Source organism: Pteronotus mesoamericanus, unplaced genomic scaffold (assembly GCF_021234165.1).
Source record: "Pteronotus mesoamericanus isolate MK-2021 breed Mesoamerican mustached bat unplaced genomic scaffold, CSHL_Meso_final contig_163, whole genome shotgun sequence".
In the NCBI taxonomy this organism is placed as follows: Eukaryota; Metazoa; Chordata; class Mammalia; order Chiroptera; family Mormoopidae; genus Pteronotus; species Pteronotus mesoamericanus.
Window position 1 is genome coordinate 21,279,730 of NW_026555064.1, and position 14,888 is coordinate 21,294,617.

Genomic DNA, 14,888 nt, shown 5'->3' on the forward strand with positions numbered 1-14,888 from the left:
CTCCCGAGACACCACGCCGCCCCCCGCCCCGCCCCGCCCCCACCCCCTGCTCTGCTTCCCGGGAAGGCGGCCTCATCTCTCCACCACTCCGCCACAGAGAACCTCTTCTGTGCCCTCCGCCGGGATGTGCTGACCTTTAATTAAAAGGAAAATTTGTTGTCTCCCTTTCGGAAGACAGCAAATAATGAACTCATTAAAATGAAGTTAGCACTGGGCCCTAGAGCCGCAGGAGCTGAGTTCTCATTAGCAGCAGGGGGCGCAGCGCACAGCGCGCACCCCCGATGGTCGCCCGGCCTGGAGCGGTGGGAGGCAGCCCGCGTTCCCCGGGCGGCGCCCCGGGCGTCGCTCCTTCGTGCACTTAATGCGGAAAGCAAACTGCTTGCCATTATTCACGAAATGTCACCGAAGGAACTGCCCCCAAAAGTGTGCTATATAAACACGGGGTATGTTAGTAATTAACAAAGATGTGTAGAAAAATATGTCTTGCTTAATAGATGTAGCGATTAGGAAGAATAAGGACGACCCCAAATCTCTAAAAGTGATGTTAGAGATTCACACAAAATAATGCAGAAGGCGAGACCGAGAGTTTATAAGGGAGTTTCTCTCCCTCGTGGCCCAAGGCGAGAGGTGTTCGCGTGTCCAAGTGCAGATCCGGTGACGCCACGAGCCGCCCAGCGTCCACCGAACGCCGTCTGCGGAAGAGGGTCCTTTCCTGTAGTCCTGAGGCTGATTGAGACGACCTGTCATTTCATTTATACAAGTACAGAACTCGAGGGGACTTGTGTTTTAACAAATTCTAATAATTTGTAAGTTTTTTTGTACTGTTAAATGATCGATCGTAAAATAATAATTATGAATTTTACTGGGTTGGCAAAAGTTTCAGGTTTTTTTCCGTACGATGGCTCTAACAATGCTTAGTTGTCTTTAACGTCCTTTGAAACAATTTTGTTAGATTGTATTGTGACACTGTCATATCAGCCTGCATTTAACAAAAAACTTACCAAAATTGCTGAATTTCTGTGCAGCCATTTTAATATTGAAGATGGATGGAAATATGCACCATTTTTGGCATATTATGTTTTATTATCTTAAGAAAGGTGAAAACGTAACTGAAGTGCAAAAATAAAAAAGATTTGTGCCGTGTATGGAGGAGGTGCTGTGACTGACCGAACGTGTCAGAAGTGGTTTGTGAATCTTCGTGCTGGAGATCTCGCGCTGGACGATGCTCCGCGGTCCGATAGGCCATTTAAAGCCGGCAGTGATCAAATCAAGACGTTAATTGAGAACAATGAATGTTCTACCGCACGGGAGATCGCTGACGTGCTCAAAATATCCACATCAAGCATTGGAAATCATTTGCACCAGCTGGGTTATGTTAATCACTTCGAGGTTTGGGTTCCACATAAGTGAGGAAAACCTTCTTGGCCATATTTCCAAATGCCACTCTCTCCTTAAACACAACGAGAATGGTCTGTTTCTAAAACACATTGGGACGGGGGATGAAAAGTGGATACTCTACAATCCGGGGGACGGAAGAGACCGTGGGGCAAGTGAGGTGAACCACCACCAGCCACGAAGGCCGGTCTTCGCCCAGAGAAGGTGACGTTGCGCATGTGGAGGGACCGGAAGGGAGGCCTGTAGGGAGGGCTCCCCCGGAAAACCAGACGGTTCATTCCCACGAGGGCCACCCGCAGTGAGACCCACTGAGGGCAGCGCCCGCAGGAGAGTCCAGAATCAGCCAACAGAAAACAGAGACTCTTCCATCAGGCTGAGGCAGGACCGCGTGTTCCTTTGGTGAGGAGACAAAAACTGTCCCAGCCTGGCCGGGGAGTTCTGGTTCGTCCGCCGTAGTCACCAGACGCTGCACCTCCTGATTTTCATTTATTTCGGTCTGTACAAAATTCTTTTAATGGAAACAATTTCAATCCCCTGGAAGACTGCAAAAGGCCCCTGGAACAGTTCTTTGCTCAAAAAGATAAAAAGTTTTGGGAGGACCGAATTACAAAGTTGCCTAAAGGATGGCGGAAGGTAGTGGAACAACACGGTGTCTGTGTTGTTCAGTGACGTTGTTGGTGAAAATGTAAAACGTGTTTTACAGTTACTTTAAAACCGAGCGAACTTTGTGGCCAACCCAATAGTTCAACAGTCGATGAATGGAAAGTTTAAATTCTTTTTAACAGCTAATATCTATGCCACAATATTTACATTAAAAGATTGGTAATGTGCTTTTCCTTCTCTGTTGTTTCAGATTCCATAAATAAGGTTAAACACCTATTTCACTATAGTACTTGCTCTGCATTGAACACGTACCTAATATAATTCTCAACTTAAAAATCATTAAAGCAGTATTTTTACTTGATACCTCTTCTCCATCATTTTGCTCTAAATGTATGAAAAAGCTCGCTTTCATTCCACACTTCTTGAGTGCTCCTGAAAACACAGAAAGAAAAAGAAATTACACGCGTGTGCGCACGCGCACACACATACAGGGTCCGGCACAAATGAACCTGGCTGTTGTCATTATTTTATTTGACCTGCTAAGGCGGGGTGTCCAGCTTTTGGGCCTCTCTGGAAGAAATGTTGTCTTGGGCCACATGTTAAATACAGTCACAAAAAAAATCTCGTACTGTTTTAAGTTAATGTACGATTCTGTGCTGGGCCACAAGGACAGCCATCCTGGGCCACGTGCAGCCCGCGGGCCAGGGGTTGGACCCCCCGAAGGGAGAGGTCACGCCCGGCTAAACCGTCAGGTGTTGCGCGTTGTACAAGTTCTCGCGGCTCCCGGGGGCAGTCGCTGTGAACGAGATGAAGGGGAGGCGGGGTGTCGGGAAGATGCCAGGGTCCCCCCTGACCCCTGCCTGGGTCGCTGGCCCCTGAGCCTGGGCACACGCTCCCGCCCAGCCCTGTGTCGGGCAGGGCCAGCCCCTCCCTCTCCGACCGCAGCCAAATTGCCACCTTCTCAGAGGCCACCACAGGCCTCCGCGCCTGTCCCACTGCAGGGCAGGTGCTGTGTGTTGCTTTCAATACGAGCACGTAATGTAGTTATTTCTGGACCACTCCCAACGAGCTGCAATTACCAGTATTTTGTCGATGCGCCATGCGTATCACTCACTGGCTTTGTTCGCCGGACTCGCTTCCCCTCCAGAACCTGCCGGTGCCTCCGTCTCCCCAGGGGTGCATGCAGCCTGGTGCGGGGCCGCGGGGAGAGCTGGAGAGGCAGCCAGAGGCGTTCTGCGCGTGGTCGTTAGTGCGCGCGCGTCTCTGCTTTGCCGCGGGAGGCCCGGGAACGTCCGGCCTCGGCGGCTTTCAAAGCCGGAGCAGGGCTGCTGGCGGCCAGGGGAAGGCGTGGCTCCTGTCGGGTTTGCCTTTGTTGTCCATTGTCTTGTTTTCGCTCATGGAGATGCTGGTTTTCACGCCCACGGGAGTCAAGACTCCAAGTCCGCAGGCCGTCGCGAGAGCCCCGTGTGGACAGGGGCTGGCGGCACGTTCTTTGGGCGGCTCCTTAGCGCCAGGGGAGAAAGTCCCCACCGGCCCCCCCCGGGGAACGTGCCGCCCGGGGTCTGGAACCCAGGGTCACAGGACACCCTGGCCCGTGGGCTGGGGGACGCAGCTCCAGGCTGCGGCCTCCCGGGATCCTCTGCCCCGCGGACCATGGTTGGCATTTCCCATGAGGCACACGTCAGCGACCAAAGCAGAGGCCTGCAGTTCAGCCCACTGCTGTCCGCGTTGGTCCGGAATTCCAGCTCGTGCTGAACGCTCTCCGTGTGTCTGAAAACACACTTAGCGGCACGGCGGGCGCTTCTAGGGCAAAGGGGAAGACGATGCGGAGTGATGAGGGGAGGGGAAAATGGTGTGAATCCCGAGCAGTTGAGGACCTGTCTTCGGGAGAGGAGCACGGAGAAGCCTGAGGCCGCGGGAAGGCTTCCGCTCCAGCACAGCTTCAGAGGCGGGCCAGGGGCGGGGGAGGATCGGGGGTGGGGTCGGGGCGGCTGGGGCTCTGCGGGGCCGGAGGACCAGGAGGGGAGGCCAGAGGAAGCCCGCCCTGGGGTCGCTCCAGGAAAGGGCAGGGCGAGGTGTGCGCTGCGAATGCAGAGCCCTGCTCACCTGGTTGCGGGAGAGGGTGCCCCGCGGGGTGGGGGTGCTCGTTCACAGCGCTCGCTGAGCACCCCCCACGTGCCAGGGCCTGAGCCCCGCCTGCCCCTGCGCAGGCCCTGCTGCAACGGGTAGTGACCAGCCCTGGGCGCCGGCAATGCGCTCGACCCGCCTCGGGGGGAGGGGGGAGCGGGGAGCGGGGCGGGGGAGCAGCGAGGTGACGGCCAGTAACCCCGGGACCCCGGGGAGCAGCGCGGGTGCGGCTGGGGCGTTGGCCTGACTGTGGGGAGCGGGGAGGGGGCCGCGGTGAAGGCGCCCAGGAGGCCCGCACAGGGTGGCAGGTCCACGGGGGAAGCAGGGAGCTGGTACCCCACACCCCATAAGGACCGTCCCGAGGACTCCCAGGCACACAGGGAGCCCTGGGTGTCCTTGCCGCGCCCCCCGGGGCTGTGCCCGGGCCGTGCGCAGCGCAGCGCAGCCAGGCGGGCGGAGGCGGGCGGCGGTCCGCAGTGCGGCCTGAGGGGCGACCCCAGCGGGAGGCTGCGGGGGGTGGGGCGGGGGGGCGGGGGCACGGGGAGGGGTAAAAACCACCTATTTCATGATATGGAGGCGGCTCAGGGACCGTGCATCGAGCAAATGAGAAGCCAGGACAGGGGACAGGAGGAGCATTGCAGGTGTTACCCCGAGGGCACGGTCCGCAGTCTCGCCCGCCAACCCGCTCAGCAAGTTCACCAGACTTCGTTTTACCTGCACCCATTTTTCTAATATTGAATTTGTTCTTTTTGAGAAACATATATGTGTCATGTAACTGAATCCAATTGATGTGGGTTTCCCCCCCTCCGTTTCTATTTAACCGATAACGTTTAAACAAGGTTGGCCAGGGTTACACCCGGGCTCCCCGCGATCTCGGACAGTTGCTGACTGTGCAGCCCATTGCCCTCCTCCTTATATGGCTGCTTTTCTTCTCCTTTAACTGGACTAGTTTGCGGGAGGCCCTCTCGAGTCGGGGGAGGTCCGCGGTTAGGTGCCCAAACGCTAGGCGAGCCGCAGCCACCAGGACCCTGCTGGGCAGGACCCGCCCCCGCCCCCGCCCCGCCCTCGCCCTGCTTGCCCCGTGGAGAGCGGGCGCCGGGAACCCGCCTTACGAACGTCCCTAGTTTGAAATGGGTGTCTCCTTCCTATCAGAACAAAGCAAGTCCTCTCTAAACGGCTGTGGAAAGTAGAAAAGCATCTGAACCAATAAGCGAACTAAAAGCTCAAGCCTGTACGAGCACGTAAGTCGCGCCGCGAGCGCGGGCGTGGGAAGGACTCGCAGGAAATCACAGGGCCAGGCCTGACTCTGCGATGATGGTCGGTGTGTTCTCGCCCTGTCTGCAGGCATGAAATTAGTAGATGGATTAATCACAGACCAGGAAACGAGGGACGTTGTCGCCACACGTAGAGGTTTTTCTTCCTGAAACTGGCCATCTGTTTCCGACCTGTCCTTTCCGGTCATGCCTCAAGACTCACAATCACCATCCTATCGGGGCTCCATGGCCCTTTCGTTTATAAAGTAAAACCCCAAGCTGCAAATTCGGTAATTACACCTTAAAAATGATAGGAGAGGTACCGCAGTTACGTAAAATACTAAACTGCAACGCAAACCAAAGCTGTCTCTCTATTCCTACAAATAGAGGACTTGTCTGTATCTAGTAATCCTGAAAAATTTCCCCAAGACAATAAGCGTCATAATCTGGCGTTCAAGCAATCAGGCAGAGAAATAAACAGCGACTGCCGCGCTGTGCGTCAGGGAACCTCCCCTCAGCAACAGAGGGCAGGGCGCGCTCGGGGCTGGCCGGCCGCTGAACCGGGCGAGCGTCCGGGCACCGCGCGAGGGAGTGAGTGTGGTCCCTGAGGCGGGCAGCGCCCAGAGCAGCCGCGTTCCGGTTCCGTTTCCCTCCCGCATTCACATTTGAAAAAGAGGCTTCCCAAAGCTTCGTATTTATTTTTCTAAAATCATGTTAATTTCTTATTTATTTCAGGCATTACTAGAGACTCAAAATTTACTGCGCACTCAGGTTGCAAATTTTACCTTCAACCTTGGATTTTCAGGGAAGTTTTACCACACAGGTAAGAGGGGGCTTGGTGGTCCCAGGCAGCGCCACAAAAATAGGAGAGCAGCTTTTAAATGGGTCACGAGGAGGCGAGCCCCCTACCCAGCCCGCGGCGGGGAAGCCGGGGGCGGCCTGCGCGGGGCCCACCGGCAGCGGGGCGGGCTTCTCCGAGTCGGGGCCGGAGGCCGCGGCACGCGGCGCGCTCCGGGCGGCTGTGCACCGGCGTCTCAGCGCCGCGCCAGGGGAAGCCCGGCGAGGCTGGCGACCAGGGCGCTGTGCGAACAGCGACAGGGGCACTGTGCGTAAGCTGCCTGCTAGATGAGCTTCGTAAATGCTATTTTCCTTTGGAAAACACGCATTAACGTGAGAGGCCTGTGAGAGCCTCCGTGAAAGTGAATAGATCCGGAAAGTCACCCTCCCGGTCCGCCTTCCCTTCCAGGACACTGGCCCGGCGCTGCCGCCCGCAGCGCACGCGCGGGACCCGTGCCCAGCCCGTCCCCGCGAGGCCGGCCTTTCCTCCCGCCCCCGCCCGGCCGCAGGCCAGCCTCTGCTCAGGCCCTGGCCCGCCTCGCAGCCTCAGAACGTGACTGGCGCCCACGCCCAGCTCCAGGTCCTGATGTTTCTCCCCTTCACCCGTCCTCCCCTCCAGAAACTGACTCCAGCTTTCTGAGCATCGGCACCGCTGTGTCTAGCAGGAGTCGAGGGACAGCTCTGCATAGGGGTGATTCTCCCCTGCTACTGACAGAGCCTCCCACGCGGGGTGCCAGGGCGCCTCGGGGCACCGCCCCCTCTGCAGGGCGGCGTCGGCGCTGCTCCGGGCCGCGCCTCGGGGAGCCGCGCCTCGGGGAGCCCGTTTCGCGGCGTTGCCTACGCGTGCCTGCCGTGCGTGGACTCGCGAAAAACATCCCGTGCAAAGGAGCCTTTAATTATCCCAAATGCAGCTCATTTCCCCAGAGAGGCCTCACCGTCTTTTCCGAGAGGCCCCACTGATTTATTCGATTATTGAAGCAGCGCTGTCTCCCTGCCTTCTCTTTCATGCTTTTCCCTCCTGTGTTGAAAGCGATGGGAGGAAAACCAGTCCTGCAGCCGGGGCGGGGGGCGGGGGGGCGGGGAGCCACGGGCTGCGCGCTTTCCAGGGGCCGTCGCAGAGCGCGCCGGTTCGGGCCGCCCGCCCAGGCTCGGCAGCCCCAGGCGCCGCAAGGACAGCAGGCCCCGTCTCCTCGGTCCCCCCCAGGGCCCCGCAAGACCTCCGCTCTGGCCTGAGCGGCTCTGACTGTGAAGTCAGAGCGCCCCTAACTCCACAGGCCGCGCCGGCTCACCCACGGAACAGGTATGTCCGCGGCTCTGACCCCCCCGGAACATGCACGGGGCTCCAGGGCTGATACCACAGTTCCTCGAGGAAGATACAGAAAGTTACATTGTAACGGTATCTCTTCAATGGGCTCCTCTACTCTTTGTGTTGGTATTAACCTAACAAAAGTAATGGAAGAAACACTGTTCTATTTTGCTGTGGTGATAGGGACCTTAGAGAGTAACGCTATATATACATTTGTAAGTCCCAGAAGTTTAATTTCCTTCCCATGAGCAGGAAACCTTCAGTGACTGGCTAGTGTATGAAATGCATCCACACATAACGTGTTTCCAGGGTGCTGTTCTATTGCACCGAGTCCGCGTGAATTCACCCGCGCGGGCCACCCTGAGCAGAGGACCGGCGCGCCCCGCCCCGCCCCGCCGCTCGGCCGCACGGAGCTGTCGCTGGGCCAAGCCCCGCGGTCTCCCAGGATGCCGCTGAGTGGCGAGCCGCCTCGTCTGGAAGACTTCGCATCCCACACACCCAGTGGCACCCACACAGAGGCCGCTTTCCTTCCAGGGCCCCCCGTTTGTACTTCCCTCGCATCCCTTCCTGCACAGTGTCCCTGTCCCTCCCGTGCTGAACACAATCTCACCCAAAGCGACACAGCGCGGCGCCTCCCAAAGGCCAGCCACGCCCGGGCGCCGCACTGAAGGAGGAAGGCCATACCGTTGATGAAAAAGGAAAAAATGAAATGAAAGCCTGGAGTTTGGAGTAAACTGCTTTGGTCTGGAAACGTCTAACCTGCGGCTGGACTTGTGCGGCGGCCGCCCGAGCGGGAGCGGAGGCGTCGGCCGGAGGCCGCCTCCCCCGAGCGGGGCTGCGGCATTTCTCAGACCTTCGCAGCTCGTCGCTGCTGTTCTTTCTCATTAACGATACATTGACTAGGACGCAATCAATTCAAGGATAGTACTTGCGAATTAGATTGGTATTGCTCTTCTCCACTAGAGTTCGTTTTAGAGAAAAAGGCCCTCCCCATAGAACTCTTACCTTTCAAATCTGAACGTAAAACCCACACGTGTTCGTTTCTGCTTTTCTGCGGCAGGTTGTGTCCAGCCTTGTGGCCTCTCTGGGCCACAGGGGAAGAAGGAGAGCTGTCTTGGGCCACCCATGAAATACATTGTGACACATCATCACAAAAACATCTTACCGTGCTTTAAGGAAATTCACGACTTTTTGTCAATGTAATGGCCACACGGAAGAGCATCCTGAGCTGCGCGCAGCCTGTGGGCCGCGGGCCGGACGCCCCCGGAGGCCCTGGCTCTGAGACCCGGTGTTGGGGGCGGCTGTTGCTCGGGGCAGGCTCGGCGGTCTCACTGGCCGCGTGCCCCGCAGCAGCAGGTCAGGAGGCCTCTCTGGGCCTCGTTTCCACGTCTCCAGTCGGGCCCAGCGACCCCATCTCTCCGCCGAGAACAGCGCGTAGCTCGCTGCAGGTGCTAGGGAGGCGTGGGGCGCTGTTGCTTTTAAAAGTATTTTTGCATGTCAGTCAAATACTACCGAGAAAGCTGTACACATGTGAACACTGAACAAGTCACATGTCTCTATGTTCTAGTTTTGGAAACTAGCTAACTTTTAATTAATTTTCATCACAGTATAGCCCTTTTTATTTAGTATAATATTTAAAATTAGTTTGTCCTGTATCCAGCTTGTGAAATGTCCCCAGGTCATCCTTCAAGAATTACCTTGCTTACGCACAGGGAGCACATACAAGGTGGGCATTTGTGCCAAAGCATTTGATAAGGCGGACACTGGCATCCTACGTCTTATTTCATGGGGCGGGGTGCCTTACGGGGATTAACCGGGGGCCCAGATCTTGCCAAACTCACTCTTGTTTTGGCCGACGTGAAGGACTTGCAAAACACACTGTTCTCTCCTGACACAGATCCTGTAAAAGTGGTAACAAAGAACTGAATTCTTCAATATTTTACTTCTAAATTGAAGCACTTTATATTTTCTGGGAGTCAGAAAAGTAAAAGGAAATAACTTTTCAGTGAGCACCAAACCTCTGTGTTTCCGATTAATAACGACGGGAGCTTGAACCTGGGCCGGACCGGCCGCGGAAGCTCGGCGGGGTCAGGCGCCTCGCGGCCGGCGGGTCCGAGCCTGAATCGACTGCGGCTAGTGGTCTCACGTGTGGCTTCAGTGCACGTTACGTGTAGAAAAAAGTTTACCATGAATGGAAATTTATACCTTCCTTCAGCTGGATTTGGTAACATTTGAAACCCTGCTCTGCACGCCACAGGCCGCAGGGAGTCTCGGCGCCCGACGGCCACCCCGCCGTTTCCAGCGTCGGGGCTACCGGGAGGCGGGGAGCTGCGGGACCGGGGCCCCTGGGGTGCGGGGGCTGCTGGGGAGAGTCGGGTGCCCGGCGACAGGAGAGGCTCCGGCCGTCCCGCTCGGCCCGTGGGCAGTGGTTGCGAACGCTCAGTCTCTAGCGTGAAAGCGGTGAGATTCTCTGGTGCAGCATCTGCGTGTCCCAGTCCCCCTGTGAAACGTCCTTCCCGGGAGCCCCCCCCCCCGCCAGGTCCCGGCAGCCGTCGGGAGGGGAGAGCGAGGGACGCCCCCACACAGCCCCCACCCGAGCACAGTGGGCGGGGGCAGAGGACCCGCTCATTCGCCCCGCGCGGCAGGAGGTGACTCTGACCTCCGCTGGCGCGGCCACTCTGGCCGCGGGAAACGCGCGGTCTGTCGCAAAGACGTCCGTCCTGAAACCCCCAGGGGAGCGATAAACGTCTCTCCATTTGGATTTCAGGAGTTGATCATCTTGGTAGATTATTAAAAGTCAGTGCATTGTACGTCTGTCGCACTAAGACGTTAGAGGACTGAATATTGTAAAATTGTGCAAGTACGTCAATACAATCAAAATATTCTTGAATAGCTACAACTTAGTGAATTCCCTTAGCACTAAATAGTTATTTTCTTTTCACTTTGATATGACAAATAGGTTTTTCCTATGCACTGGTCAATGTTAACAAATTTTCCTAATAGAGAATAAGAAATCAATATTAGTTTTATATTCTCAAATCATGTTTCTAATGTGTTAATAGGGTTATTGTTTACATCTTATGAACTATTTTTATCAAAATGAGAAATGTGTATGTTCCTACTATTAAATTAAAAATGTAAATGCACAAAAGTGTTTATACAGGAGTAGAAAAAGATTTTCAGGAGAGATACCAAAATGTTTTCACTGGTTTGTTCTGGAACATGGTCTCTGTGTTTGTGTTGTTTTGCTCTTGTTTTTGAGCTTTATGCATCCCTAGTCTACGCTCGCCACGTTTCTTCAACGGCATATGTTATTTTTGTAATCCAAAAACATCAACAACCTCCATCCGTTAAATCTGAGGCTCAGTTTTACGCTTAGAGCGTGCAGTAAGGGAGCGAACTATCAGCTGACGATTGTAGACGCTCACCCACCGTCGAAGGCGAGCGTGCGCCCCGCGCTCCAGCGCCCGAGTCCGAGGCCGTGCCGCCCCCGCTCGGGGCGCCCCCCGCCCCGCCCCGCGCTGCCCCCGGCTCCTCACGCCCGACCCCACCCCGTGGCCCTGAGGTAACTTAGACGAGGGCCCTCCTTTTCATTAGAACACGAAATTGGCTTGATGGGTCAGTGGCCAGACAGCCTGACCGACGCAGCCGCCACGCTAACGCGGAGCTTTGACTCAGCCGCCGCCCCTTCTGTGTTCCAGGCACCGCGGAGGAGGACGCGGGCGACGACCTGCTGCTGCGCTCGGTGGGCGAGTTCTGGTGGTTCCCGCACATGTGGAGCCACATGCAGCCGCACCTCTTCCACAACGAGTCCTCCCTGGTGGAGCAGATGACCCTCAACCGGGAGTTCGCGCTGGTGAGTGCACCACGCGGGGCTGGGCTCAGCGGGAGCCGCGGCCTCGGGGCGGCGCGCAGTCAGTGGCCCGGGTTGGATCCCGCAGAAACGGAGCGGAAACGTCAGCGAGCGCACCTCATGCGTCAAGGGCACGCATGGCTTTGTGTTGTTTTCTTTCAGGCCTGGGTGTGTGCGCCCTGAGCCAAGATGTGACACCCAATGGATTTGTAAAAGTCGGCCGTTGTCAGAAAGCCCCTCCCCTGTTTTCTGGAAAGGTGACTCTTGCACCCCTGGAGAGCAAAGGGGCTCTCTCTCCCCTGTGTGTGTCCCCGGCGACGCGTCCCAATCAGCCTCTGGGCGGCATGGCTGCGGGCGGCTGGCTGCAGGGATGGGGAGCCGAGGAGCCGCGGCTGCCGGCTGGCGGCTCCCGGAGCGGAGTGCGCGCGGCCCCTGCCGCCCGCCCTGTCTGCAACGCGCCTGGGCGCTCTGACTCAGGGTGTCGTCAGAGAGCCCGAGGGTCTGCGTTTCGGACGATTTGTCACATGATGAGTGTTAACCTAGAAAGAAAAGGCCAAAACGAGAGACAACAGCATTAATTTGAGGTCCAAGGAGGAGAGCTACTCGAGAAGCTCTGATTCAGGCAGAAGCCTAAATAGTGTCCTCATTTTGAGACGAAGGCGAAGGGCGTCTGTGAGAAAGGCGCAGGGGACAATGACACCGTATTGGTGCCCACGAGCGAGCAAAGCGGCGCTGGTTCCCGTCCGGCCGTCACTGCGGGTCGTCACTTGCAGCCTGGCAGCGCGTGAGCCAGTGGCTGCGGAGGCCGATTCCACACCAGCAGGCGTCCCCAACACGGGGTGCAGCGCGGAGGGAACCCGAGCGGTTGCTGCCCCGGCGGCAAACCCGGCTCCAGACGCGGGCGCCTCGCCGTCCCCGGGGCCTGGCCGGCCTGCTGTGCGCGCTGCGTCCTCCTCCGTGAGCTGAGAAGGTTCTGTCCTGTGTGTTCGTGTTTTCCTCTTCGGACGGTTGAAAAATGACCACGGGCACAGGAAGACACGTAGAGGCGCATACAAGTCGCATTCTGGGGTCACTGGGCGCACGTCACCGCGCCCCTGCCACATCTCGGGCCGCCCCCCCCCCCCCCCCCGTGGCAGCTGCTCCTCCCGCGGTGGAGTGCGTTGCTCCAAAGGGGCCACCTGGGCCGCGAATCGTGACCGCCTGCCGGGGGCCTCGGGGCCTGCGCCCGGGGGACCAGCCAGCGGGCTCCAGAGTCCAGGGAGACGCGCGCCCCTTCGGCAATCCGAGAAAAGGACGCTGTCCCAGAAAAATGCTCAGATGCGCGTCCTCAGGTTTTCACGCGGGGGCGGGGCCGGGGGCTGAGCCCGAGACGCCCAGCGATGCCCCGCCAGCAACCCAGGCCTCTGTCCCACCGCCCTCGGGCCACGCAGCCACCCCTCGCAGGGAGCAGGGCTGGCGGGTGTCTGCTGGGAAGCGCGTCCGCGGGCGCGGGCCGGAGCCGCCTGCGCGCTGGACTGTGAAGGGGCGCCTGTGAGCGCGCGAGCGGCCCACCCACGCCGTCGCCGACACCATCACGGTCTCCGCACGTGGGCTCCTCCCTGCGGCGTGAGTTCCGAGCGTGGGCGCGGCACCGGGATGTGTGGGTTTGGATCCCAGTCCCATCAGTGGCTGCTCCGTCTTACACAAATGCGCGTCAGCCTCTCCGTGCCTCAGTTTCCCTGTCTGTAAAACGAGGGTCATAGTTACACCGGCTCGGATTGTTATGAGGATGCGAATAATGTGCTTGAAGCAGTGCCCGCCCACAAGCAGTCAGTGACCTACTTACTGGATTAATCATAATGGCTTAATTAATCATAATTGGTTAGTTAACCAATTAGGATCTTTCTAAACCCAGATGACTATGCCATTATGTCTTGCTTTAAAAAGCCCACTATTTTTGAGAATGTGAGTTTATACAAATATTCTCCTCTCCCTACTCTCAGGGAATGTCTAACCGATTTTGTACTGCTTCAGAACATTGTGAAGTTATGTAAATACTCCCTTTTCAGAAAATAAACTTGCTTGAGTAAGCGTGCTGCGTTCTCTCCGTGCGGTTACCTCGAGAATAAACCGTCTGCATTGGCGGAAACCCCCCAGCCCACGCGTGCGCTGAAGCCTCGCTCGGGGGGCAGGTAGCTTCTGCTGCGCGCGGGCCGGTTTCGCCCGTCCAGGTGACCTCTGCCTGGAAGCCCAGCTGAGCGCTGGGGGAGACGCGGAGCAGCTGCTTTGTAACGAAGCGCCGAAGGCTACTCCAGGTCCGTCCCAAACAATTACACTCGTTAAGTTGGTGGCCAAGGGCTGGGTGGAAACCTGTAAATATATATTGTAAAAAAAAAAGAAAGTGCAATTATAAGTCACTTGGTCAAGATATTACAACTGAAACAAAGTCCATGAAACGCACACGCGGACCTGACATTGTCCTCCTAGAGTGGTGACAGTCAGAGCCTCGCCGCTGACTGTCCCCACCGGGCCACATCGCGTGTGACGCGAGGGCCAGGGAATGCGCACCTTTCTTATGAATTTACCCTCTTGCCGCACCCGGGCGACACATCCATCGCGTGGGCGGCAGGGCAGAGCCCTCGGGGAGACGCTGGAGCCAGGAGCGGGCAGGGGCGCCCATTACAAGTGCCCATCCGGCCGGCAGCTCGTTTACTGTCTCCGTGCCTCAGTTTTCTGCCCTGAAATGGCGACGATTCCCTTGTTCATTCTCTAACCTACAATGGTTTTGGACAATCAGAGTATGTCAGCTCACCTGCCGGCCAGGAGCAAGGGACCAGGAGCCCCCGACCGGCCCAGGCTGCGGCCCCGCCGTCACCGGCAGCACCGTCCGCAGGCGGGAATGCGTGTCCCGAGTGCCCACGCAGCTGCAGCCGGAGCAAGGGGGGGGATTCCCCCTCTCGGGGGCCCGTTTATGCCGGGAAAATCCTTCGCGCCTGCATCTCTCTCCTTAGCTCACCCGACACCCCTCGCCGCTCCCTGGTGCGACCTTGGCTGGCAGGGGTCAGGGAGAAGCACAGTGGTTCTCACAGCATTTACAAGAGGATTCAAAGGTCATGGGAGCTTCATACTGATATTTCAGAAATGGTTAAACAATCGATCAAGAAGGTTTCGTTGGTAGACTTTCCCTAGATGCCCTCAGGGTAAAGTTTGTTTTCTCTGGTAACGTCTAAACACCATGAGAGAAACAGCGCATGGAAGGCTTTATATCAGAAGAGCCTTTTTGCCACAAAGTGTCGTCATTCTTAGCGCCAGGCGACTGCAGGCGGGTACGTGTGGGCGTCGTGTGTGTTACCTCTAACCCATGGCACGTGTGCATGCAGTGTGTGCCTGTATGTGTCCCCGCGTCACCCAGGAACACGGGTGCCACGTGAGTGCGCGCGCGTGTCTGTGTGTGTGCGTGTGGAGGCCTTAGTCTCATGATGAGCGGGGACGGCCAAGGACAGGCTGTGTCAGGACACCGCACTCCTGTGGCCGT

General features: G+C 57.4%; 1 protein-coding gene across 1 annotated transcript in view; it reads left to right on the plus strand.

Annotated features, from left to right (window-relative positions):
- The window catches only part of NDST4 (N-deacetylase and N-sulfotransferase 4), a 95,749-nt gene that overhangs the window by 34,144 nt on the left and 46,717 nt on the right, over positions 1 to 14,888 (plus strand). Inside the window, exons 2-3 of the mRNA XM_054562155.1 lie at positions 6,114 to 6,201; positions 11,223 to 11,377. Of these exons, the coding sequence (XP_054418130.1) occupies positions 6,114 to 6,201; positions 11,223 to 11,377 (243 nt within the window). The remainder of the gene's footprint in view (positions 1 to 6,113; positions 6,202 to 11,222; positions 11,378 to 14,888) is intronic.